Raw genomic sequence first — 27,579 nt, forward strand, 5'->3', positions numbered from 1 at the left:
CTGTCAGGAGGAATGGGCCAAAATTCACCCAACCTATTGTAGGAAGCTTGTGGAATGCTACCCAAAATGTTTGACCCAAGTTAAACAATTTAAAGGCATTGCTACCAAATACTAATTGAGTGCATGTAATCTTCTGACCCACTGGGAATGTGATGAATGAAATATAAGCCGAAATAAATCATTATTTCTATTATTATTTTGACATTCTTAAAATAAAAAGTGGTGATCCTAACTGACCTAAGACAGAATTTTTCCTAGGACTAAAGTGTGAAAAACTGATTTTAAATGTATTTAGCTAAGGTGTATGTAAACTTCCAACTTCAACTGTATACTGTATATATAATATATACTGAATATATTTTATTATTTTTTGCCCATTGGACCCTCTTTTGGCCTGGGCCCAGGGCCTTCCCCTGTTTACCCTGTCTGCATTAATCAGTCCCTGCCTATTTGCGCTTCTAGTTATTTCAGTATCTGGAAATCATTCAACATTAATGAAGACGCTGGGTGCAATAGGCTAGATGTGTTAACATGAACCTGCGTGCTGCTCCATTCTTCTTCTTATAGGTATTTGTTGAGCGAGTGTCTGCACTCTGTAGCATCACCACAGGCGCGCTGCGCGCATAGTCTATTACCCCCACATGCAACTGTATCACTGCCGCATTAACATGGGGAACATATCCACTGAATAGGAGATTGGCATAAACAATATTGCATAAGGACTCATTTTTCATCCTTTCGTATGAAAACCCTTTTTTATTCTTCAAACATGCCAAACGAATCGGCGCAACTGATAGACTGCGATGTGGGACACAATGCAAAATCAAACTTGCGGCAGTCTATTCTCTCATGTGCTTGTCTGGGACAATTTTAAACCTTTTGGTTGTCTACCTGGTCAAGACATTTAAGAAACTTCGAACGGCTAGTAATGCGTTCATTGTGAACGGCTGTATAGCCGAACTGTTGGTGTGCGCGATTTGGATGCCGCACGGGGCAGTGGAGATTTATTCTGGTAGTCCTTTTCCGGCTGGGTACCAAGCTTTCAAAGATGCGCTCCTATTCCTCGGCATCGCTTCTCTATTCTCCCATTCCCTCATAGCCGTCAATCGATACGGGTTGATTACCAAATCACCAGCGACGTATCTGTCCACCTACCAAAAAAGACACACATGATGGATGCTAATTGCGTCTTGGCATTCGGCGCTGGGATTTCTTCTACCCTGGATCACGTCTTCGCGGTACCCACAGGAAGGATGCTCATATCTCCCTACTTCCGCAGCATCATTGCTCAAAGGAGGGAAGCCCATTCTCTCTGACCCATTTGAAGCTGGCACCCTGGTGTTGACTATTATTGGTCAGACAATGGTTGTTTTGTATTGTTATTTCAAAATATTTCGAAGGGTGCAGATGGGTGTGAAGAGGGTCAACATATTACATTTTCCTATCGTGAATAACCTTCCCTATTCGCTCCCCAGAAAGGACAAACGTTGGGGGTTCTACGTGTTGGCAGTGTGTTTCATATTCATCCTCACTACAGAGCCCCATTTCCGGGTGTTATTAACAGCACATTTTTTGAACATAATCTGAACTGCTATGACATTGGTTATTGTAAGGATACAGCTGCTACAGTGTTTTAGAAAGCCTACCTGACAACGCAATAAAAAAATTACACTATAATGTTACTCTCAATTGGAAAATGTTAGTGATGCTGTTACAGCGTTATTCTGTAGGTCCATTATGGAATACACTGTCAACTGGAAGCACACTCAACAAATTTGTAAAATATTTGTAACAACATTGTGTATAACACTAGTTTGTCTAGTTTCATGTATTTTTCAATATACTGTTTTATGGACCATGGTTGTAATATTATTATATGCTAATTGTAAATCAGTTTGTGTTCATTTTAATAAAGCAACATTTTTAAGTGCAAAACTTTGTGTCACATCTGGCCATTACAGGAGACTAGTTGCTTCATCACTTTCACACACACACACACACACACACACACACACACACACACACACACACACACACACACACACACACACACACACACACACACACACACACACACACACACACACACACACACACACACACACACGGTTTCCTGTCGCCATCATTGTTTCCATTTGGGAATGACTTAAGGAGCCCATAATAACAGGAAAAGATCTAGCTTAGCCCTTTTGGCATCAGAATCATGGAATGTCCAGTCTTTTTAAAGTAAAGGGTGGATACCTTGCACACCAAGTGGCCAAGCTCTGCAGCAAAACTTTACATTCAAGCTCAATATTCTACCTGGATATGAAAAAGATGCAACTTCTTCAACTGTGTGCCTTCTTCCATGTCACTGGTAAACATATTTTCTCTGATCAATAAATTCATATTATTAATTCCATTTATGCTTTGGATATTTTATGCATTCAATTAATGTATGTATTGTTGTTTTGTAGTCTGTAGTCAGATAGAAGAAGTCGCCATTTCACCTCCTGGGAATGAGGTATTTGTGCTAGCAGGTTCAGCCTTCCAGTTCACCTGTGCTTGCGTTGGTAGTTGTAAGACACCACAGTTCAGCTGGACAAGAGCTACTACTGACTCTGATCGTATACGAACCAAAAACAGCACTCTCAAATTTTCCAACGTGAAGATTGAGGATGCGGGTCGATATACCTGTGATGCAAAGTGTGATGGCAGTTCAGAGAAAAAACTCAAATCTGTCAAGATGACTGTCTATGGTAAGTAGAATAATTGTAGCATGTGATGACATAACCTCAAAAACTACTGTCAATGCCTTGAGTAATGTCTTGAATAGTTTGACATATTTACACTGTAAATTATAATGCTAGTCTACTTTAGCCAAGGCCTAAATAACTTGTTTTGCCATCGTGTGAAAGAGCAAAATCACTCTCCATCAACTTCCCTCTGATTTTACAGCTTTTAGTCAACCTTTGTTGGTGATGCCAAGTATTTTGACGGAAAATGTGGCTTGTGATGTAACATGCAGTGTTGATGCATTTGACCACGTTGACAGTGTCCACATAAGCTGGTATCTAGGAAGTGAGCTTCTTAAAGATGAAACTCAGCAGACTTTGGATGCAGCTAACGTGTCGGACACACTGACTCTTACTGCCCTGAGGGAATATACTGGGAAGAGTCTGACCTGTGAAGTGAAAGCAGACATGAGAAATAACTCAAAACAGGTTTCTTACTGTCTCGACATACACTGTGAGTACCTTATTACAATTCCAATTCACTTCAGAATGGGTATACGGTGTCTTAGTGATAGGCCCTAGTTAGTTTGTGAATAATAATGCTCACACGTTACTGAAAGCATCCATGCATAATGCATTATGATGCAGCTATGCAGTGTAAGACTTGTCATGAGTATGTTTGAACCCCTTTATAACGTCTTATAATCCTAATGATCTGGACTACAATACCAGCCAGTCTGGGATGTCAGAAAATGTTACACATAGAGAAACATAGCAAATAAGACTTGTTATAAGACATTGTAAAGACTCCTACATGCTTTTAACAGGTTAGAAACCATTGTACCTGGATGCTCTCGGTAGAGTGTTACCGAAATGATTCACTGTGTTCAAAGATGTCTCCTTCCAACCTTGATGGCAGTACAGTACACTTAATCCTTGAGCTATTGAACTGTTTGACTTATGCTGAATTACTAATCGCCCTCAAGGCGCCACTCCCTGGGCACTCATGTAGATCAGACAGGATCAGATAGATCCTGAAGCAATATGATAGTATGATATGTCCTCAGATATCTCATAGTAACGTGTTGTTGTGTTCCAGATGCACCTAAGATCAACATCAGTGCTTCCTCATCTGGGATGGAAGAGGAGGAAGTGGTGATGAGCTGTAGAAGTGACGGCAACCCCACCCCTACTATTGAGTGGGAGAGAAAAGGGGAGCTGTGGCCCAAGAATCTGCATCGACACGAACAAGGAAATGTCACGGGCCGGCTACACCGCAGCAACCAAGGGGTTTACCAGTGTGTGGCCAAGAACGTGGTGTCCGAGGCAAAGGAAGAGATGAAACTGGAGGTGCAATGTAAGTATTCTACTAACTACTTCAGCCAGGGGCCAACAAGCAGGGGTTCCACATTGCTAAGCTTAAGATACCTTATCTGATGGTACTGGAACTGTAATAATATGCCCATGCTAATTGTTATGACAATGTCTTTTTTTGACCTTTATTTAACCAGGTAGGCCAGTTGAGAACAAGTTCTCATTTACAACTGCGACCTGGCCAAGATAAAGCAAAGCAAAGCAGTGTGACACAGACAACAAAACAGAGTTACACATGGAATAAACAAGCGTACAGTCAATAACACAATAGAAAAAAAATAAAGTCTATATACAGTGTGTGCAAATGGCATCAGGAGGTAAGGCAATAAATAGGCCATAGTAGGGAAGTAATTACAATTTAGCATATTAGCACTGGAGTGATAGATGTGCAGAACGTGATGTGCAAGTAGAAATACTGGTGTGTAAAAGAGCAGAAAAGTAAATAAAAACAATATGGGGATGAGGTACAGTGCCTTGCGAAAGTATTCGGCCCCCTTGAACTTTGCGACCTTTTGCCACATTTCAGGCTTCAAACATAAAGATATAAAACTGTATTTTTTTGTGAAGAATCAACAACAAGTGGGACACAATCATGAAGTGGAACGACATTTATTGGATATTTCAAACTTTTTTAACAAATCAAAAACTGAAAAATTGGGCGTGCAAAATTATTCAGCCCCTTTACTTTCAGTGCAGCAAACTCTCTCCAGAAGTTCAGTGAGGATCTCTGAATGATCCAATGTTGATCTAAATGACTAATGATGATAAATACAATCCACCTGTGTGTAATCAAGTCTCCGTATAAATGCACCTGCACTGTGATAGTCTCAGAGGTCCGTTAAAAGCGCAGAGAGCATCATGAAGAACAAGGAACACACCAGGCAGGTCTGCTGTGAAGAAGTTTAAAGCCGGATTTGGATACAAAAGATTTCCCAAGCTTTAAACAAGGAGCACTGTGCAAGCGATAATATTGAAATGGAAGGAGTACCAGACCACTGCAAATCTACCAAGACCTGGCCGTCCCTCTAAACTTTCAGCTCATACAAGGAGAAGACTGATCAGAGATGCAGCCAAGAGGCCCATGATCACTCTGGATGAACTGCAGAGATCTACAGCTGAGGTGGGAGACTCTGTCCATAGGACAACAATCAGTCGTATATTGCACAAATCTGGCCTTTATGGAAGAGTGGCAAGAAGAAAGCCATTTCTTAAAGGTATCCATAAAAAGTGTCGTTTAAAGTTTGCCACAAGCCACCTGGGAGACACACCAAACATGTGGAAGAAGGTGCTCTGGTCAGATGAAACCAAAATTGAACTTTTTGGCAACAATGCAAAACGTTATGTTTGGCGTAAAAGCAACACAGCTCATCAACCTGAACACACCATACCCACTGTCAAACATGGTGTTGGCAGCATCATGGTTTGGGCCTGATTTTCTTCAGCAGGGACAGGGAAGATGGTTAAAATTGATGGGAAGATGGATGGAGCCAAATACAGGACCATTCTGGAAGAAAACCTGATGGAGTCTGCAAAAGACCTGAGACTGGGACGGAGATTTGTCTTCCAACAAGACAATGATCCAAAACATAAAGCAAAAGCTGTTTTGCAAGGAGGAATGGGAAAAAATTTCAGTCTCTCGATGTGCAAAACTGATAGAGACATACCCCAAGCGACTTACAGCTGTAATCGCAGCAAAAGGTGGCGCTACAAAGTATTAACTTAAGGGGGCTGAATAATTTTGCACGCCCAATTTTTCAGTTTTTGATTTGTTAAAAAAGTTTGAAATATCCAATAAATGTCGTTCCACTTCATGATTGTGTCCCACTTGTTGTTGATTCTTCACAAAAAAATACAGTTTTATATCTTTATGTTTGAAGCCTGAAATGTGGCAAAAGGTTGCAAAGTTCAAGGGGGCCGAATACTTTCGCAAGGCACTGTAGGTAGATTGGGTGGGCTATTTACAGATGGGCTATGTACAGCTGCAGCAATCGGTTAGCTGTTCAGATAGCTGCTGTTTAAAGTTAGTGAGGGAAATATAAGTCTCCAGCTTCAGCGGTTTTTGCAATTCGTTCCAGTCATTGACAGCAGAGAACTGGAAGGAAAGGCGGCCAAAGAGGTGTTGGCTTTGGGGATGACCTCTGAGATATACCTGCTGGAGCGAGTGCTACGGGTGGGTGTTGTTATCGTCACCAGTGAGCTGAGATAAGGCGGAGCTTTACCTAGCATAGACTTATAGATGACCTGGAGCCAGTGGGTCTGGCAATGAATATGTAGCAAGGGCCAGCTGTCTAGCTCATACAGGTCGCAGTGGTGAGTGGTTGACCGTGTCCGCATCATCGTTTGATTCATAATTGTACTATTTGCATTTACAAATGACAGCATTTTGACATCTGTACTCAACAAAAATGTAAACACAACATGTAAAGTGTTGGTCCCATGTTTCATGAGCTGAAAAAAAAGAACCCTGAAATTTTCCACATGCACAAAAAGGTTATTTCTCTCATATTTTCGTACACAAATTTGTTTACATCCCTATTAGTGAACATTTCTCATTTGCCAAGATAATTCATCAACCTGACAGGTGTGGTATATCAAGAATCTGATTAAACAGCATGATCATTACACAGGTGCACTTTGTGCTTGAGACAATAAAAGGCCACTCAAATGTACACTTTTGTCACACAACACAATGCCACAGATGTCTCAAGTTTTAAGGGAGCGTGCAATTGGCAACACAGACTGTGGGAATGTCCATCAGAGCTGTTTCCAGAGAATTTAATGTTAATTTCTATACTGCAAGCCACCTCCAATATAGTTTTAGGTAATTTGGCAGTCCAACCAGCCTCACAACCGCAGACCACGTGTAACCACGCCAGCCCAGGACCTCCATATCCGTCTTCTTTACCTGCGGGATCATCTGAGACCAGCCACCCGGATAGCTGATGAAACTGTGGGTTTGCCCAACCAAAGAATTTCTGTGCAAACTGTCAGAAACCATATCAGCTCATCTGCGTGCTTGTCGTCTTCACCAGGGTCTTGACCTGACTGCAGTTTGGCGCCGTAACCGACTTCAGTGGGCAAATGCTCACCTTCGATGGCCACTGGCATGCTGGAGATTTGTGCTCTTTACGGATTAATCCAGGTTTCTACTGTATGGGGTAGATGGCAGACGTGTGGGCGAGTGGTTTGCTTATGTCAACGTTGTGAACAGAGTACCCCATGGTGGCAGTGGGGTTATGGTATGGGAAAGCATAAGCTACGGACAACGAACACAATTGCATTTTGTCGATGGCAATTTGAATGCACAGAGATACCATGACGAGATACCTCAGTATCCATTGTCGTACAATTCATCCGCCGCCATCCCCTTATGTTTCAGCATGGTAATGCACGGCCCCATGTCGCAAGGATCTGTACACAATTCCTGGAAGATGAAAATGTCCCAATTCTTTCATGGCCTGCATACTCACCAGACATGTCACCCATTGAGCATGTTTGGAATGCTCTGGATTGATGTGTACGACAGCGTGTTCCAGTTCCCACCAATATCCTGCAACTTTGCACAACCATTGAAGAGGAGTGGGACAACAAGCCACAATCAACAGCCTGATCAACTATATGCAAACAAGATGTGTCGCGCTGCATGAGGCAAATGGTGGTCACACAGATACTGTCTGGTTTTCTTATCCACGTCCCTACCTTTTTTTTAAAGGTGTTTGTGACCAACAGATGCACAGCTGTATTCCCAGTCATGTGAAATCCATAGATAATGGCCTAATGAATTTATTTCAGTTGACTGATTTCCTTATATGAACTGTAACTGAGCAAAATCTTTGAAATTGAAATATAACATTTTTGTTCAGTGTATATACTTTCATATTATCTATGCATTTTTAACAACATTTGTTTGATCTTTGCAGACGGACCAGCAAACACAAGTATCCAGTCCTTCCCACTGCAGGCCATTTCCTATGGGGTTCAGCTGAACCTTACCTGCTTGTCAGACATGTACCCCAAAGCCAAACAGTACATCTGGACCAGAATCCCAGATATGGCCCTACCCAAGGAGGCCATGGTTACAAACAGCCATTTAATCATAGATAACTTCCAAGAGCACCACCAAGGCATCTATGAGTGTAGAGTGATTCACCACAGTGGGAATACAGAGAGAGCATTCTATACCGCCTCTGTTCAAGGTACGTAATAGCCACCCGTGTGTTGTCATATTTGCTGCCTTGTAATGATTTCCTCCATCAATAAATTGATATTGATTCACCAAATTACCAGTCCATGTATAAGTCAAGACTCTCCAACCTTCTTATTGGAGAGCTCCTGTCCCGTTTTCAATCCAACCTCAGTTGCAACTAACTGATTCAGTTTATCAACCAGTTAATTATTAGAATCAGGTGCGCTAGATTAGAGTGAAAACCTAGAGGACGGTATCTCTCCAGGAACAGGGTTGGAGAGCCCTGGTATAAGTAAATAGAAAATGCTATCAAGGAATTAAGGAATTAAGTGGAGGTTTCTACATGGAGACTAACCAGTCAAAGCTAACTGCTGTTAATGTTGACAGTTCCACATCTTTAAACGGCTTAGTAATACAGGCTTTTGCACTACTTGTACTACATTCCCTAAAATGCCATGTTATTTAACTGTGGTGTCCCTCTTTTGTGCCTGCAGCGGAGCCCGAGTCTAAGGTGTTCACTCAGATGGTGGGTGCAGTGGCTGGCAGTCTTGTCAGCGGAATCACAGGAGGCATCGTGGCAGGATTCATGTTAGCTAAATGGCTGAAGTGATGCTACCTTAAATCACCTCACTGTGTGGGATCTAATCCAGAGACATTCAGATGGTCTCAACCAGAGTGCCTTATTATCAATTCATACAGCAGAGTTTAACAGCGATTAATGTACAGTACTTTCAGAAAGTATTCATACCCCTTAATGTATTCCACATTTTGTTGTGTTACAGCCTGAATTCAAAATAGATTAAATCGTTTTTTTTAAAGCCGATTTAAGTCCAAACTCCAACTAGGGCACCCAGGAATATTCAATGTTGTCTTGGTAAGCAACTGCAGTGTATATTTGGCCTTGTTTTTAGGTTATTGTCCTGCTAAAAGGTGAATTTGACTCCCAGTATCTGTTGGAATGCAGACTGAACCGGGTTTTCCTCGAGGGTTTTGCTTGTGCTTAACTCTATTTAGTTTCTTTTTAACCCCAAAAACTCCCTAGTCCTTGCTGATTACAAGCATACCCATAACATGATGCAGCTACCACAATGCTTGAAAATAGGAGTGGTACTTAGTGATGTTTTGTGTTGGATTTGCCCCAAACATAACGCTATGTATTCAGGACATGAAGTTAATTTCTTCACCACATGTTTTGCAGTTTTACTTTAGCACCTTTTTGCAGACAGGATGCATGTTTTGGAAAATGTTTATTCTGTACAGACTTCCTGCTTTTCCCTCTGTCATTTAGGTTAGTATTTTGGAGTTGTTGATCCATCCTTAGTTTTCTCTTATCACAGCCATTAAACTCTGAGTTAGGAAGGAAGCCTGTATCTTTGTAGTGACTGGGTGTATTGATACACCATTGTTGGATTCGGGATGAACTCTGAACATTGAGATATTAAATAAATGATCATAAGCATTGATTATAAGGAGTGAAAGAGACTGGATTTTATGTCAGAAGTTAATTGTTTTCTGTAGAAAGACATGGCTTTGGAATGTGTTGTGTGTACGGGAGGAGATCATAGGATTGCTATAGGGGAGCAGATGGATATCTGTGGAAGGAGGGGTTGAGGTCAGGTCAGATCCCCTGAAGGGAGTAATAAGGGTTTATTACCCTATTACTCTCTTCCTGTGGAACCATAAGATGTAAGGTTTGGAGAGCCGGAGTGTCTAAAGTGGGGTATATATAATTGTAATGGTGAGAAATGTTATTTTGTCTGAATACAGCTGTAATGACCCTTTGGGAAGAATTAAACTTGGTTAAGCTTCTCTAGTGTCCGTGAGTTATTTACTCTGAAAAGTCAGAACCTAACACCATCCAAAGTGTGATTAAAAACTTCACCATGCTCAAAGGGATATTCAATGTCTGGCTGTGATACAGCCCGGGATCAAACCCGGGTCTCTAGTGATGCCTCTAGCACTGAGATGCAGTGCCTTTGACCGCTCGCCACTCAGTCCCGCAAGAATTGAGGCTGTTCTGAGGGCAAAAGGGGGTACAACTCAATATTAGGAAGATATTCCTAATGTTTTGAACACTCAGTGTATATTGTGAAGATAACAGGTTGTTCTTAACAATCAAACGGAAATAAATGGAATGCTTGTGTTCAATGGAAGGATTTGAACCTTACCAGAAAGTCTACAACATAGGTTGTGTATGGGTTTTACTGTAATGCTATACCATCTCTATTGCAAATATGATCGGTGCCCTTCTCCCCCACCTCAAACACACACTTGTTATATTTTTGTAATGTTTTGAAGCAAGAAGATTTCCATGATAAGAATAGTAATCCAGATATAACAACAATTCAAGGAAGTCCAAGAGATCCTTCGTTTTGCTTCTGATTGTTTCATACCAGATTGCAATCAGTGTTGTTTATATATTTTCTACCAGGAAAAGCTACAGCTTATTACCTACTGTAAAAAGTATTGCAGAGGATAAAGTTGGATATTGAAAATATTGTTAATCACATTTCTATTTGTTTCCATAGTCACCAATTTAATTTTAAATATGCAACATAGTCTTACATTTAAAATAGATCATGGGTTATTGATGGGGTAGATCCTCATCAAGGACCTCTGAGCACATAAGGCGATCTGGAGCGTAGTGACCCTCTTGAAGAGGGGTGTGATGGGTTAGATCTGCGGTGAAGAGAATCAGCGGATTACCACTTTATCAATTTGAGATTTTAAAACAAAACAACAAGAAAAGGACATTCCTGAAGAAACTTTGTGCACTCAGCTGGCTAAAAGTTATTATTAAAATTGATGAACACGGAGCACTCTGTGTACTAGAATCTCTCTGTGTCTGTTTTTCAACAAGTAAGACTGATTTAGAGTGTACATTCTATACCAGGGCAGTGCTCTTCCACACCCTCCAGCACCCCTGAAATATCATTGAGATACCACAGCAATTTCATACGATCCAAAAGGCGCCTGACCATAGCCGCGGGAAGTAATTTGGGGGTGGGGTGCAGCTGTTATCCAGTGAAGCATGGTGGTGGCAGCATCATGCTGTAGGGATGTTTTTCAGTGACAGGGACTGGAAGACTAGTCAGGATGGGGAAAGATGAACAGAGCAAACTACAGAGAGATCCTTGATGAAAACCTGCTCCAGAGTGTTCTTGGCCTCAGACTGGGGTGAAGGTTCACCTTCCAAAAGGACAATGACCCTAAGCACACCCTAAGCACACAGCCAAGATAACGCAGGAATGGCTTCTGAATGTCCTTGAGTAGCCCAGCCGGAGCCCGGACTTGAACCCGATCAAACATCCCTGGAGAAACCTTAAAATAGCTGTGCAGCGACACTCCCTATCCAACCTGACAGGACTTGAGAGGATCTGCAGAGAAGAATGGGATAAACTCCCCAAACACAGGTGTGCCAAGCTTGTAGCGTAATACCCAAGAGGACTCAAGGCTGTAATCGCTGCCAAAGGTGCTTCAACAAAGTACTGAGTAAAGGTTCTGAATACTTATGTAAATGTGATATTTCAGATTTGTATTTTTAATAGACTTACAAAAATGTCTAAAAATCTGTTTTTGCTTGGTCATTATGGGATATTGTGTGTAGATTGATGAGGGGCGAACTATGGATTCAATTTTAGAATAACTCTGTAACGTAGCAAAATGTGGAAAATGTCAAGGGATCTGAATACTTTCTGAATGCACTGTATATGAGAGGATACTGGTCTGTAAATCAGACTGGTCTTATCACATGGACATCTATATCTTCAGATGCATTGGTGTTGTCCTAGAAATACATTCTAGTTATATTGCTATGGATATACTTAATGCTGCATTTAGGTGGTAAACCATACACATATTTATGTTAATGGAGATTTAATTTAGCTCAATACGTGTTGTATATATTTATGCTCCCTAATAATGCAGTGGTCTAAGGCACTGCATCTCACTGCAAGAGGCATCACTGCAGACCCTGGTTCAAACCCTGGCTGTATCACAACTGGCCGTGATCGGGAGTCCCATTGTGCAATTGGCCCAGCGTCATCCGGGTTGGGAGAGGCTGTCATTGTAAATAAGACTTGTCTGGTTAAATTAAATTTAAAAAAATACTTGACAGGCAGGCAGGCAGGCAACCAGACAGATAAAATACATAAATATGGAACATGGCAATGTTAGTTAACTTATCATGTCTGTGATTTTCAGAGGGATCCCAAATATCTTGCTCCTCTGCTAAAAGATAATTTAATCACGTTTTAAAGGAAACCATCTTGTGTTCCATTTAAACCAGCAGAGGGGGTTGTCATTCACAACCAAACCAGACAAAGAGAGAGAGAGAAAGAAGAGCGAGAGAGAGAGAGAGACAGAGAGAGAGACAGAGACCGAGACTAGAGGCCACTCAAAGAGTGGGGGAATTCATCCTTGGTATTTTAAGGGGGTGTTTTAAATATATATTTTCCCCCTGTTTGTATCCCCCCTATTACAAGTGATAAATCCACAGGCTCTGGATCTGGACACTGGGCAGACCAGACACAACATCCACAGCATAACAAAGGAGGACTAAGGAAATTTACAGTCTAGCTCAATGTCTCTGTTATGGATAGTGATACTGCCAGTAACAGGTAAGCTTATATTTCTATCATTCCAACAGATTTATACTTTACAATCAGTGTGACTTGTCTTCAATCTATATACTGTAGGAAGCCTACTGTGTTTCATGCATTTTAATATGATTATGGGTAGGCTTGTGATGTGAACTAATCAGAAAATGTCAGTATTGTACTTGACGATATTTACATATGCAGCCATAGTAGGCTAAATATTATAATTTACTAATAGGCCTACCTTATGACTAAGAATTGACTGTCATGACCTCAACGTTCCTAAGACTACTTTCTAGCTACCGTTATGTGTTATTGATTATGAATATGGGAATTCTAATTCATTCTCATTTTACATTTCAGCCTTTGCATTTCATGTGGAGCTAAAACCAAAGAGTGCATTTTTCAGAGTTGGTGATCGGCAGGAGCTGCGATGCTCGGTGAAGGATTGTAACGAAAAGGTTACTATGTCCTGGGCTTTGCTGGGGGATAAGCCCATGTTTGCTAAAATACACACCTCAGGATCGGAATCCGTGGCGGCCTTTGACCCTGTGATGACAGTACATGATGACATACTTCTCTGCAAAGTCAGTTGCGGAGCATTGACCAAACAACAGCGTGTGGTTGTCAAAGTGTACTGTAAGTCCATTAAACTTGATTCAGTAAGCCTTCATAAACCATTGTAATTAGCCAATATAAAATGCACATGAATGCTTATAAGTTTGTCAATGATTATTATAAATATTATGAATGCTATTGAATTGTAATGCTTATCATACTTATAAATGCTTATAAATGAAATATGAATGGATCAATAAATTGTTTATTAATACTTTAATAATCACACAACGTATTATAAAGTCAGCCGTATGTAACTTAATTCATTAGGGAATTTATTCAGTCCAATTGAATCAGTTCTACAGTGACTTCAGAAAGTATTCACACCCCTTGACTTTTCCACATTTTGTTTTGTTACAGCCTGAATTTAAAATTGATTAAATTTGTGTTTTGTGTCACTGACTGACACACAATACCCCATAAAAACAGTTACAGAGTTTAATAGCTGTGAGAAAACTGAGGAGTTACATTGTAGTTACTCCACAATACAAACCTAAATGACAGAGTGAAAAGAAGGAAGCCTGAACAGAATACATTTACATTTACATTTAAGTCATTTAGCAGACGCTCTTATCCAGAGCGACTTACTATTCTAAAACATGCATCCTGTTTGAAATAAGGCACTAAAGTAAAACTGCAAAATATGTGGCAAAGAAATGTACTTTACTTCTTGAATAAAAAGCATTACGTCTGGGGCAAATCCAACACATCACTGAGTCGCATTTTCAAGCATGGTGGTGGCTGCATCATGTTATGGGTTTGCTTGTCATGTCAACGGCAAGGACTACAGAGTTTTTATGAATACTAATAAATGGAATAGCTTCTCTGCTTTCCAACAGACACTTGGAGACAAATTCACCTTTCAGTAGGACAAGAACATAAAACACAAGGCAAATATACACTGGAGTTGCTTACCAAGATGTCATTGAATGTTCCTAAGTGGACTAGTTACAGTTTTTACTTAAATCAGCTTGAAAGTCTATGGCAAGAATTGAAAATGGCTGTCTAGCAATGAACAACCAGTTTTAAGACATTTTATATAATGTACACATACTGTACAATTCAGGTGTGCAAAGCTCTTAAACACTTACCCAGAAAGACTCAAAACTGATATAATCACTGGCGACAGTGATTCTAACATGTATTAGAGATGCATTTTAGTTTCAATAGATGTGCTAAACTATCTAAAAACATGTTTTCACTTTGCCATTATGGGTTATTGTGTGTAGATGGGTGGTAAAAAAAAATCTATGTAATCAATTTTGATTTCAGGCTGTAACAACAAAATGTAGAATAAATAAAGGAGTATGAATACTTTCTGAAGGCACTGCACATGTTGAAAGGAGGTCTACGAATTTCAATGTCAAACATGTGTAGCTGCCCTACGATCGACATTTGATATTACAGCATTTCCAGAGGCACCTGTCATATCAGGCTACGACCATCTTCTCTTGGGCCAGTCCAACACTCTGACATGTGAGGTGATAGATGCTTATCCCGTGGAGCACCTGCGACTTGAGTGGCTGCGAGGAGACAGCATGCTCCAGACAGACGCAGAGTCCGTTGTATCTACCTACCGGTTCACGCCCACCCCAGAGGACAAAGAGACAAGCATCACATGCAGAGCCTCTCACGATCAGGATGGTGTGCCTGATGAAGAGAAGACCAAGGAAACCACTGTATCTCTCACAGTGCTTTGTAAGTTACTAAAGTATAAATGTTAGACAAAGGGTAATCTCTGTTAACCCAGTGTAAAATCTTGCGACATTTGGTCAGCTGTGTGATTATTTTCTGTTTATATGTGTTAGAAATTGAGAGTTCTGTCTCCACCCTCACAAAAGGAAAATCACACACCCAGGACTTCCCCAGGACCACTGGTTCAATTGAACTACTATAGAGTTTGGAAACATTTGGAACTTAACTTTCATAACGGCAACAAATAATCTTTTGAATTCAAAAGATACACTTACCATTGCTCAGTTTAGCAATTAACAGTGTCTCAATGGAATGCAATGGAATTTGAGTCATGCATAAGGATTAGATTGAGACCTACCTAATGTGTTATTTTCTCCAGATGCGCCACAGAATATATCAATATCTGAGCCGACTGCTGTGAGAGGTGGCTCCAGTCTCACGTTGTCATGCCATGCTGAAGGGAACCCCAGACCAGATACACAGTGGAAGGCCATTGGTCCAGATGGACAGGCTGTTATTGTGGGGCAGAGCGAGGAGCTTATCCTTACAGAGATGAAACTGGTGGATGCTGGTCAATATGAGTGTGTGGTGAGCAACACCATTGGAAACATCACAGCCAGCGTGAACGTCATTGTTCAAGGTAGGATGACTTTGAATTTCCCCTTAGTTTTGTATTTTGGATCATTACTGTTTGGTGTCACTAGATAGTTTAATAGTTAGGAGTAATCTTTATTGCTTTGTCTAAAAAGTATGTTTGGAGGAGCAATCTCAAAACAATGTCTAAACTAGCAAGCTAAAGTTTTGTCTTGTGCTCTCTATCCTGGATGATTTACCTTCTGGCAGCTCCCCCAACCAACACCACCATCACAGTGAGCCCAGCCAGTGAGGTGAAGGAAGGGGAGAGTGTGACGGTGTCCTGCCTGTCGTACGGAGCTCCGGTGGTACGCATGGTGCTGAGGAGACTGTCTGAGGACCAGGATGTAGAACTCCAGTCCAGCAACGGTTTCTCCACCTCCTTCACCCTCTCCTCTGCCCTGCTAGCAGACTCTGCTCTCTACCAGTGCCAGGCCTTCAATGAACACGGCAGTCAGAAGGTCAGCGCCTTGCTCTCTGTTGAAGGTGAGATTTTTTTAAACATTTGGGTAATATTACATTTTAAGTTGACTTTATGCTTTTGCACAGTAGTTACTATAACTACTTTAGTTACCAGAGGCGAATTATGTAATTTCAACTTTGTACATTAAACAAGGGCAGGATTCTAATAATGGAAACTGGCCAAATTATTTTTCAAAATAGTTGCCTTGTTTCAGTGTATTACATATAATTACCAAAGTAGCTGTATAATATATTTCAATGTCAAATGTAACCTAAATACAGTATGCCCTGTTGTTCTGCAAAAAGGTCACCAGTATGTCTGGGTGGTTGTCCTTCAGTTGAACTATAAGAATGAACAGAATGTTACTTTAGTAATGTACAGGTAAGAGGCACGTACTATCGTAAACGGGGAATTTGTCTTAGTAAACTTACTGATAACCCACATTCTCTGGGGAGCAAACAGTGTTGCGTCACCAAGCCAGTAGCTTCAACCTGGGTAGAAGAGCCATAGAACAGTGGCATAGCAGATAGCAGAAATAGTAAATGATCTGTTCACACTCATACAGACATTTGAGAGACTCTCCAATGTGGATTGCTGCTATTTTCCCTCTGAGGATAGGCTTCACACCTCCAGGTATGATGAGATAAGTACAGGAGCTGCTGATATGCCCTTGAGCAAGGCACGTAACCATAATTGCTCCTAAAGTTGCTCTGGAAAAGAGAATCTGATAAATAAAGTACATGTTTCTAATACTATTGGTGATGATCATGTGGAGTGGAGGGCTCTGGCAAAATGTTCATTGTGTTACCCATCAGATTATTTTTGTGATGAAACTTTACTTTGTGATGTGTGTTTACTCTTCTTAATACACTGTAATGTTTGCCTTGTTTTTTCTGTTGTAGATTAAGATGTAGAGATATTTGATTTTGCTAAGAGCTTTTCTTGCAGGATAGTAGTTTTAATTTAATTCAATTAACTGAACAGAATTTTTCCAAAATGGAACAGAATCAAATTGAACTGAATTTCTCTCTATTCAATTGAACTGGGCATAGAAACTGCAACGCCATCTATCCTCTCTCCTGTGGTTTTATTCTCTCAGAGTATCCCCTGGAGGTGGCGATGGATGTGGGGGTGACGGCTGAGATGGGATCCAACCTGGTGCTCTCCTGCCGGGCTTGGGGCTGTCCCCAGCCAGTCTTCTACTGGAGGAGCATGCTGGACATGCCCGTCCATAGCCGTGCACACACCCAGGACTCCCTCTCCCAGCTCTACCTGGGCCCACTTGGGCTGATCAACGAGCAAGCCTACACCTGTGAGGCCAAGTGTGGCTCTGTCATCAAGGCCAAGCACGCTGAGGTCAAGGTCTTCTGTGAGTATTCGATACAGTGACAAGAAAAGGTATGTGCACCCCTTTGGAAATACCTGGATTTCTGCGTAAATTGGTCATAAAATTTGATCTGATCTTCATCTAGGTCGCAACAATAGACAAACACAGACTGCAAACATTCACAGTGGAGGGTGGGAAAAGTATGTGAACCCAGGGATTTAATAACTGGTTGAGCCTCCTTTGGCAGCAATAACCTCAACCAAATGTTTTCTGTAGTTGGGGATCAGACCTGCATAACGGTCTGGAGAAATTTTGGACCATTCCGCATTACAAAACTGTTTCAGTTCAGCAATATTCTTGGGATGTCTGGTGTGAACTGCTCTCTTGAGGTCATGCCACAGCATCTCAATCGGGTTGAGGTCAGGACTCTGACTGGGCCACTCCAGAAGGTGTATTTTCTTATGTTGAAGCCATTCTGTTGTTGATTTACTTCTGTGTTTTGGGTCATTGTCCTGTTGCATCACCCAACTTCTGTTGCGCTTCAATTGGCAGACTGATAGCCTAACATTCTCTTGCAAAATGTCTTGATAAACTTGGGAAATCATTTTTCTGTCGATGATAACAAGCTGTCCAGGCCCTAAGGCAGCAAAGCAGCTCCACCATACTTTACAGTTGGGATGAGGTTTTGATGTTGGTGTTCTGTGCCTTTTTTTATCCACACATAGTGTTGTGTGTTCCTTCCAAACAACTCAATTGTAGTTTCATCTGTCCACAGAATATTTTGACAGTAGTGCTGTGGAATATCCAGGTGCATTTTTGCAAATTTCAGACGAACAGCAGTGGCTTCTTCCGTGGTGTCCTCCCATGAACACCATTCTTGTTTAGTGTTTTACATATCTTACTCATCAACAGAGACGCTAGCATGTTATAGAGATCACTATAAGTCTTTACCTGACACTCTCTTCTTAACTTCATTGAGCACTCTGCGCTGTGCTCTTGCAGTCACCTTTGCAGGACGGCAACTCCTAGGGAGAGTAGCAACAGTGTTGAACTTTCTCCATTTATAGACAATTTGTCTTACCGTGGACTCATGAATATCAAGGCTTTTAGAGATACTTTGGTAACCCTTTCAAGCTTTATTCATGTCAACAATTCTTAAATCTTAGGTCTTCTGAGATCTCTTTTGTTCGAGGCATGGTTCACATCAGGCAATGCTTCTTGTGAAAAGCAAACTCAAATTTTGTGAGTGGTTTTTATAGGGCAAGGCAGCTCTAACCAACATTTCCAATATCGTCTCATTGATTGGACTCCAGGTTAGCTGACTCCTGACCCCCAATTAGCTTTTGTAGAAGTCATAATTTGTATGTTATTAGTTTAAGCACTCTATGTTTGTCCATTGTCTTGACTTAGATGAAGATCAGATCAAATTTGATGGCCAATTTATGCAGAAATCCAGGTAATTCCAAAGGGTTCACATACTTTTTCTTGCCACTGTACATCATCAGGAAGATGGCTTGGTTTAGGTCAATGTATTTGCTTTGAAACATGCTTTGCATCAGCCACCTTTTACAGAAGTCCAATGCCAGATTGATACGACGAATTCAAGGTTATTTGGAAATGTCCAGTTGAAGACAAAGTTAGTTGGGGTTGTGTGTTTTTTTGCCTTACACTTGTTCAGTGGTACCATGGCCACATTAAATTCTACAGGTTTATGTTGATACAGTAACTGTTTTGCTCAGTTTTGGGTAATGCTTAGGTTCACTTCACTGACTTGGAAAGAGTACAGTGACGCTTTGTAGGAGGTTAGAAGAATACTCCTCCTCTTATGAAACCAAACGTAGGACTTAAAGCTTGAATGATCCCTCATGCTGCTCTCCCACATAACATGGGCAGAGGTCCAGTTTGCTTTTGTCGGATTGCACTGGGATCAGTAGTCTGGTTCAATGTGGGAGAGGGATCACCAAGAAGTGAAGAATAATGAATACACTCCAGGGTCACTGAAGTGAAGACATTTCATATTTCCTAGCTGTGAATGTCATTGTGTTGAAGGGGGTAAGGTTTGCTGTATTCCAGGTCTTTGACCCACGATTATGTCCAGAGGGATGTTTCACAAGTTGTGTGGATTAATGCCTCCCTTACTGGAAGTCATTTAAAAAAACGATATCTTATGGGAATTTGTCAGGTCCCAACATTAGGATTTGAAACACCCCATCTTTGAACCTTCAAAGTGAAGAGTCTACCATTCAACATGCTTGACTAACTCGCTCACATCTCTATCTGGTCTCAGCTTCTTTTAGTCACATATTAATATTTTAATCTACCCATTTCTCTCTCCTCCCCCAGCTTTCCCCTCGGACCCTATCATCGAGAACACTGGCCCCTTTCTGGAACACGGTGTTGGCATCTTTTTTTGTTCGGTAGCCAATGTCTATCCAGCCAATCTCCTGCAGATCCAGTGGCTTGATGGGGAAATTGAGCTGGCCTCCGAGATGGGACAGTATTCCAGTGAACTCCAGAATGTGACGTCAACGCTTTCTTTCTCGATTGGACCGGAGGACCAGGGCAGACAGATCACCTGCAGAGTCAGTCTTCAGATGGATGAAGTCCCTCAGAGTGGGAGAGAGAGGCAGGCAGTGACTGTACTGGAGCTCCACTGTAAGTGGTTTTACAAATCATTGAAATCTGAAAAAAAACTTTTTTTTATGGCCGTGGGGTAGATAAGGATTGGGATGGTCCTAGAGAGCCACAAGGTGGTACAGGGTTTTGTTCCGCCCCATCATTATAACACCGGATTCCACACATTGTGTTCTGAATGGAGGACCATGAACAGTTAATTGCTTGAATCACATGTGTTTATGGTGGGTTGTCCAACCCCTTGGTGCCTGCAACTTAGGGAATCCTTTATGCCGAACTTCAGTCCTTGAGGTGTGAATGGCAGTTGTGTAGTGAGGGTTTATAACCTATGTCTGTATTTATAAACCTAAACTGAGTCTGATGTTTGTTGTGCAGATGCCCCCAGGGGAACCACAATCACAGTGAGCCCAGCCAATGAGGTGAAGGAAGGGGAGAGCGTGACGGTGTCCTGCCTGTCGGACGGAGTTCCGGTGGGACGTATGGTGCTGAGGAGACTCTCTGAGGACCAGGATATAGAACTCCAATCCAGCAATGGCTCCTCCACTTCCTTCACCCTCTCCTCTGCCCTGCTAGCAGACTCTGCTCTCTACCGGTGTGAGGCCTTCAATGAGCTCGGCAGCCAGCGAGCTAGCACATACATTACAGTCAAAGGTGGGTGCCAGGCTTCTGGCAAGAACACACCACATCAAGTCTTTATTCCGCTCCCACGGATTCATACTGGCAACAACAGTAAACTTTCCCTAACCCTGATTAGCTTTTTTTTGCTTCTTCAATGAAGTCACTGTTCTCTACACCCACAGATCTCTTGTTTTTGCTTCTTGTTTATGGTCTGTTATTTGCTCTCATTTGTTGGAGTGTGGCCGTTCTATCATCATGTGGCAGCTGCAGTGGTGTAAAGTATTTAAGTACTTTTTTGGTATCTGTACTTTACTACTTATATTTTTGCCAACTTTTACTTCTCTACATTCCTAAAGAAAATAATGTACTTTTTACATTTTGATTGTCCAATTCACACACTTATCAAGAGAACATTCCTGGTCATCCCTACTGCCTCTGATCTGGTGGACTCACTAAACACAAATGCTTTGTTTGTAAATTATGTCTGAGTGTTGGAATGTGTGCCTGGCTATCCGTTTAAAAAAAATAAGACAGAAAATAGTGTTTTTCTTAATATAAGAAATGTGAAATTATTTATACCTTTACTTTTGATACTTTAGTATATTTAAAACCAAATACTTTTAGACTTTTCCTCAAGTAGTATTTTACTGGGTGACTTTTACTTGAGTCATTTTCTGTTAAGGTATCTTTACTTTTACTCATGCATGACAATTGAGTACTTTTTCCACGTCTGGGGCGCTGTCAGTATCTAAGAACATGCTCTATACGTTTGTCATTGGCTGAGCTGTTGTCACACTGTACCAAAATAGAATATCACACTTATACCACACTTAACACTGCACAGGAACTCAACAACATGAAATGACATAAAGTCATTCTAGATAATGGGTTCTATAGAACATGCCTCATTGATATTTCACACACTGTTGTCAGTAGTTTCACACATTTTTCTCAGTAATCAACAATGTAACAGACAGTAATTGTACGAAAATCTCATTCCAAAATCATGGGCATTAATATGGATTTGGTCCCCCTTTTGCTGCAATAACAGCCTCCACTCTTCAGGGAAGGCTTTCCACTAGATGTTGGAACATAGCTCTGGGGACTTGCTTCCATTCAGCCACAAGAGCATTAGTGAGGTCGGGCAGTGATGTTGGGGGATTAGGCCTGGCTTGCAGTCAGCGTTACAATTCATCCCAAAGGTGTTCGATGGGGTTGAGGTCAGGGCTCTGTGCGGGCCAGTCAAGTTCTTCCACACTGATCTTGACAAACCATTTCTGTATTGTCCTCGCCTTGCCTTTGTGAACGGGGACATTGTCATGCTGAAACAGGAAAGCGCCTTCCCCAATCCGTTGCCACAAAGTTGGAGGCACAGAATCTTTTCGAATATAATTGTATGGTGTTGCGTTAAGATTTCCCTTCACTGGAACTAAGGGGCCTAGCCCGAACCATGAAAAGCAGCCGCAGACCATTATTCCTCCTCCACCAAACTTTATAGTTAGCACTATGTATTGGGGCAGGTAGCGTTCTCCTTGTATCCACCAAACCCAGATTTGTCCGTCGGACTGCCAGATGGTGATTCATCACGCCAGAGAACACGTTTCCACTGCTCCAGAGTCCAACTGCGGCAAGATTTACACCACTCCAGCCGATGCTTGGCATTGAGCATGGTGATTTTAGGCTTGTGTGTAGCTGCTCGGCCATGGAAACCCATTTCATGAAGCTCCCGATGAACAGTTCTTGTGCTGACGTTGCATCCAGAGGCAGTTTAGAACTTGGTAGTGAGTGTTGCAACCGAGGACAGATGATTTTTATCGCAGAACTCTGCGGTCCTGTTCTGTGAGCTTATGTGGCCTACCACTTCGTAGCTGAGCCTTTGTTGCCCCTAGACATTTCCACTTCACAATAACAGCACTTACCAGATGACCGGGACAGCTCTAGCAGGGCAGAAATTTGACAAACTGGCTTGTTGTGAATGTGGCATCCTATGACAGTGGGGTGTCGACATACTTTTATATAAATATTCTATGTTGCATTGTAAACTGCCAATAGACTAAATGTCGTACAGTATTTCAGACTATAAATGTACTATATTCATTAAAAAAATTCCTTTGTTGTCTCAAAGCAGTCTCAAGTGTCTTCCCTCAGCATTGATGTGTGTTCTATTTCCCTTGTGTCCAGCACCTCCTAGGAACACAACAGTCCTGATATATCCATCTGCTGAGGTGCAGGAAGGCCAAAATGTCACCATCTGCTGTCACTCCGTCAGTTTCCCCCCACCTGCTGTGGTTTTAAGGAAACTGGATAATGGCACAGAGCTCTACTCCCCGGATGGGAACTTCCTGCTGGTTAACCTTACGCCCAATGATACAGGCCTATACCAGGTGAATGTTACCAATGACCTGGGTTATGAGACCGAGATCTTCAGCATCAACGTCATAGGTGAGTGATGTGGTTCAGTGTTTGCTCTTTAGCTTGGCATGCTAGAAGAAACAGGAAGAGAGCTCTTTATTTCCCTTCACCACAAATATAATTATTATATTTGTTATTATTATATGAAATATAATTCACAATAAAACCAGTTACTTGAAACCACTTTGAACCCCATGATGAACTGAGAAATTGGGAACAAGTGAACTCGGAGATAGACCTGACAACAGTGTACAGTAGTTTGAGAACAGTGAAGCTTGCAAAAGCCAAGGAAATTCCATCCACCAATAACAAACACTGGTGTCATTTGAGAGGACTTGAATGCTGTTGAAACATAAAATCAAAAATGTAGGCCAATCTGTCTCGTCCTCACTGTCTCCCTGTTCTTCCCCTCTTCCCTTGGTCTCCAGAGAAGCACTCCAGTACTTCACCAGACTGGAACCACGTAGTCATTCCTGCTGTCTGTGTGGGTATCATGGTGACCACCACGGGCCTAATCCTGGACTACCTGAGGAGAGCCAGGAGGAAGGGCTTCTATGAGCTGGCAAAGTGTAAGCCCGGGTCTGCATAGACTAGAGGAGTCTAAAACCTTTGGCCCAGAGCCAGATTGTGGCCCCCACTTGTGCTACCAAAATGACCATGTACTGTATGAGTATCACATCAGTGAGTGTTTTGTGGTTCCTCAGGCAAAATGACTTTTACACTGTGTTCAGAGGCATACCAAGGGACAGACCTACCTGGAGTGGAGAGGGAACAGACGAGAGATTCGTCCACTGTCAGGTCTCCATTGAAGTGCAGAGGACAAGGCCGTATGACCTTTGGATGTTACTGGAAGAGGAAAAGAGAAGTACCTTTAAGGATATGTGGTCTTCTGGATGTTTTTCATTTTTATTAAACCTAAGCTAGAAGTCAGTCAAATGTTTAATAATCTAACTGTCTGCAACTAACTATCATTTGCTCCTTTTTCCACTTCTTGGCAGCTTTCATTGAACCCATTGATGTCTAAGTGTCACAACTATTGGATGAATGCAATATGTTTCATGTTTTTAAACAAAATTTCAATTTGCAATTGGCTGTGATAAAAAGTTGAAATGTTTAATGAGTTAATTACAATGCATTTGAAATGTACAGTTTAAATTAACTTTGTTATATCAGTATGGGAAGGTGGTTTCCCAACAATAGGTGAAGTCGGTATTGTGGTAATGTAATATAGAGAAGCAAGGTAAACTGTATTTGCCTCATAGCTTTTTTTGTATATAGGGGAAACAGCGCCACTGTCCGCCCCCACAGCTGTTGTTTTTGTTTTGTTGACGAAGCAGAGCTGGGGAGTGTCGTAGTTACAAAAAATGCAGTACATATGCTGGTGTTCTTTCGCGCGTGCAATCATGTCCGCGCCAGGGGAAAAAACAGTGTTTGTTGTTTGCATTAACTTATTTGGTTGTTGTAATATCGCAAACGGATGTGGCAATTTCACCATTAAGGATTCCAGCTTTAATGTGGACACTTACTAGAAGTGTTTGCATGTGTGCAATGTGCATGGAGTATTTTTGTCCCACACCATTTTCTTTATTGCTGTGGGATATTATAGCCGGTTTGGTACGTGATTAAAGAAGCTGTTGTTTTTAAATCAAAGCCTATATAGAATGTATTTGTTATGTTTATGACTGTTCATACTCCTTTGTGTGTTGTGAATATGTTGTGCCCTATTTTTTGTGAATTTTTTGTGTTTGAAATGTTTGTAGAGATGTTCATTATTAAATATTTATTTCCATAACTAAAAGCTGTTCATTGAAATAGGAGCTTTGGGTTTGGGGTCTCCTGTTGCAGTGGGGAAAGCCAGGGAACGTTTCAACAAGTATCAGGGGCTTGTGCTGAATGCTTTATTTATTTTTATTTGACGGGGCAAGTCAGTTAAGAACAAATTCTTATTTACAATGACCGCCTACCCCAAACCCTGAACTGGACAACGCTGGGTTGTGCGCCGCCTTATGGAACTCCCAAACATGGCCAGTTGTGATACAGCAGGGATTCAAACCAGGATCTGGAGTGACACCACTAACACTGAGATGCAGTGCCTTAGACCGCTGCGCCACTCAGGATCTTACAAGCTCTTTCCCAACGATGCAGAGTTTAGATCCTTTATGTAGTCTCTTATCTTAGTCTTCTTAACTCTTAAAAATTTGAAATGTTAGCTGTCCCCACTCTGGCTGGATTCCAATCGGAATTACACATCACTTTGCAAGCCAGTATAATACGACTTGCTGGCCTGATGTGGCCTGCAAAATGTGAGTTTCAGGCCACTGTATTAGTGTAAACTAGGCCCTCAAAATAAGGCCTTATGAAATATGTATTGTATCGTCTTAAATAATGCAATGACAGCATATTCACTTAGGATCTCACTTGGGTGAAAGCCACATGACTGGTTGATTGGGATGTTATATTCATATATATTATATTGGGCTGAATCCTGTCATGAATCATACGTTGAGGACAATAGAAGATTAGGAATTTTTGGAAAATGTACATCTTGCGTTGCTCTTATGCCGTAGTCAAAAAGCGTCATCAAAGTGCTAGCATCAGTTTTCCCTTTTAGATCATATTGAATCAGATTATTTAGACGCTAGATCAAGATTCCTTCTCTGAGACACTTGATACATAAGACCCCAAACACAGTAATGGGTGGTATCAGAGAGAAAGAAGCGAACCAAGAGGGCTAAAATTTGTCTGCGTGACATGGGGATATTTTGCCTGAAGGTCAATGAGAGTGTCGAATTTGGTCAACATAAAATTTTATTCCCAATTTGCTAAGTGGGTCTTATTTGATCAAATAGAAGTGTCGTAATGTTAAGGTTGTTTAGAACATAAGTGTTTAACATTGTTTGGGATATATTTGGACGCACAAGGCTTCACGGCAAATTTCAGAAAAACTATTTTATATCAGAGTTGTGCCTGTTGTTCACGTGCGTCTTCCCTATTGTTGGCTAGAATGTTCCTGCCTGCTACCGCCTGTCTTCCACCTTTGCAGACATTTAATCGCATTGTTAAAGTGGTCAGTCCAATATCTTGTCAATATATAGATCATTTTAACTCTAACATTTCCTCTAAATGCACCATGGGAAATATGCAAATCAGGCTCAACACCCAGAACAACACCCCAAAAACATCAAAATAACCATTATTGGTTCCATAATATTATAGAAACAATAATGGTTCTTTGGAGCTTTTAATTTTTGTATGGTTCTTCAAATAACCATCCCATTTAAAGGGTTAACGGGAAACCTCACCGCTAGACACTATTTGGAGTGTTTTCCCAGGGTGTTTCAGGCTGGGCCAGACGGATTACCAGGACGTGTACCGCGAGCATGTGCTGACCAACTGGCAAGTGTTATGTCATAATTACGTAAAATTCTGGCAAATTAGGCGGCCCAAACTGTTGCATATACACTGACTCTGCGTGCAATAAACGCAAGTGACACAATTTCACCTGGTTAATATTGCCTGCTAACCTGGATTTCTTTTAGCAAAATGTGCAGGCTTAAAAATATATACTTCTGTGTATTGATTTTAAGAAAGGCATTGATGTTTATGGTTAGGTACACATTGGAGCAACAAAACGCACCACATCGATTATATGCAACGCAGGACACGCTAGATAAACTAGTAATATCATCAACCATGTGTAGTTAACTTGTGATTATGATTGATTGATTGATTGTTTTTTTATAAGATAAGTTTAATGCCAGCTAGCAACTTACCTTGGCTTACTGCATTCGCGTAACAGGCAGGCTCCTCGTGGAGTGCAAAGTAACTCAGGTGGGTAGAGCGTTGGACTAGTAAGGTTGCAAGATTGAATCACCCGAGCTGACAAGGTTAAAATCTGTCGTTCTGCCCCTGAACGAGGCAGTTAACCCACCGTTCCTAGGCCATCATTGAAAATAAGAATGTTTTCTTAACTGACTTCCCTAGTTAAATAAAGATTAAATAAAGGTGTAAGAAAAAAATAATAATATCGGCCAAATCGGTGTCCAAAATTACCCTACCCCTGCACATTGACTCGGTACCGGTTCCCCCTGTATATAGCCACTTTGTTATTTTATTGTGTTACTTTAGTTTATTTAGCACATATTTTCATACTCTGAATTGTTGGTTAAGGGCTTATAAATTTCACCGTAAGGTCTACAACTGTTGCACGCCCAATTTTGCACACCCAATTTTTTGCACGCCCAATTTTTCAGTTTTTGATATGTTAAAAAAGTTTGAAATATCCAATAAATGTCGTTCCACTTCAT

At 41.3% G+C, this 27,579-nt stretch overlaps 2 protein-coding genes and 1 pseudogene across 3 annotated transcripts; all 3 read left to right on the forward strand.

Annotated features, from left to right (window-relative positions):
- The first annotated feature begins 689 nt into the window (after positions 1–689).
- LOC135525327 (G protein-coupled receptor 88-like) lies at positions 690–1,748 on the forward strand (annotated as a pseudogene).
- Positions 1,749–2,150: 402 nt separating this feature from the next.
- Positions 2,151–10,083, forward strand: LOC135524693 (vascular cell adhesion protein 1-like). Its single transcript, XM_064952447.1, has 6 exons — positions 2,151–2,356; positions 2,457–2,738; positions 2,938–3,228; positions 3,814–4,071; positions 8,009–8,284; positions 8,769–10,083. The coding sequence occupies exons 1-6, from the start codon at positions 2,209–2,211 to the stop codon at positions 8,882–8,884; spliced, it is 1,371 nt and encodes a 456-aa protein (XP_064808519.1). The 5' UTR covers positions 2,151–2,208; the 3' UTR covers positions 8,885–10,083.
- A 2,401-nt stretch (positions 10,084–12,484) lies between these two features.
- On the forward strand, positions 12,485–27,578 carry LOC135524694 (vascular cell adhesion protein 1-like). 2 transcript variants are annotated; one of them, XM_064952449.1, is made up of 11 exons: positions 12,485–12,893; positions 13,236–13,511; positions 14,898–15,188; positions 15,565–15,825; positions 16,029–16,304; positions 17,381–17,650; positions 19,952–20,263; positions 20,618–20,893; positions 23,042–23,302; positions 23,701–23,841; positions 24,004–27,578. In XM_064952449.1, coding segments are annotated over exons 1-11 (2,403 nt in total). In that variant the 5' UTR covers positions 12,485–12,856; the 3' UTR covers positions 24,006–27,578. The 2 variants fall into 2 exon arrangements, with proteins under 2 accessions (XP_064808521.1, XP_064808520.1); XM_064952448.1 differs by having other exon boundaries at positions 23,701–27,578.
- Position 27,579: the final 1 nt, after the last annotated feature.

The sequence above is a fragment of the Oncorhynchus masou genome, chromosome 31, assembly GCF_036934945.1.
Source record: "Oncorhynchus masou masou isolate Uvic2021 chromosome 31, UVic_Omas_1.1, whole genome shotgun sequence".
Classification (NCBI taxonomy): Eukaryota; Metazoa; Chordata; class Actinopteri; order Salmoniformes; family Salmonidae; genus Oncorhynchus; species Oncorhynchus masou.

Bases quoted from the DNA above. Each gene is read 5' to 3' on its own strand.
- LOC135524693 (XM_064952447.1), top strand. From the start codon at position 2,209: ATGTCCAGTCTTTTTAAAGTAAAGGGTGGATACCTTGCACACCAAGTG. The intron at 2,357-2,456 runs GTAAACATATTT...GTTGTTTTGTAG, and splicing joins TGCCTTCTTCCATGTCACTG to TCTGTAGTCAGATAGAAGAA. The intron at 8,285-8,768 runs GTACGTAATAGC...TTGTGCCTGCAG, and splicing joins CTATACCGCCTCTGTTCAAG to CGGAGCCCGAGTCTAAGGTG.
- LOC135524694 (XM_064952448.1), top strand. From the start codon at position 12,857: ATGTCTCTGTTATGGATAGTGATACTGCCAGTAACAG. The intron at 17,651-19,951 runs GTGAGTATTCGA...CTCCTCCCCCAG, and splicing joins CGCTGAGGTCAAGGTCTTCT to CTTTCCCCTCGGACCCTATC. The intron at 20,894-23,041 runs GTGGGTGCCAGG...CCTTGTGTCCAG, and splicing joins CACATACATTACAGTCAAAG to CACCTCCTAGGAACACAACA.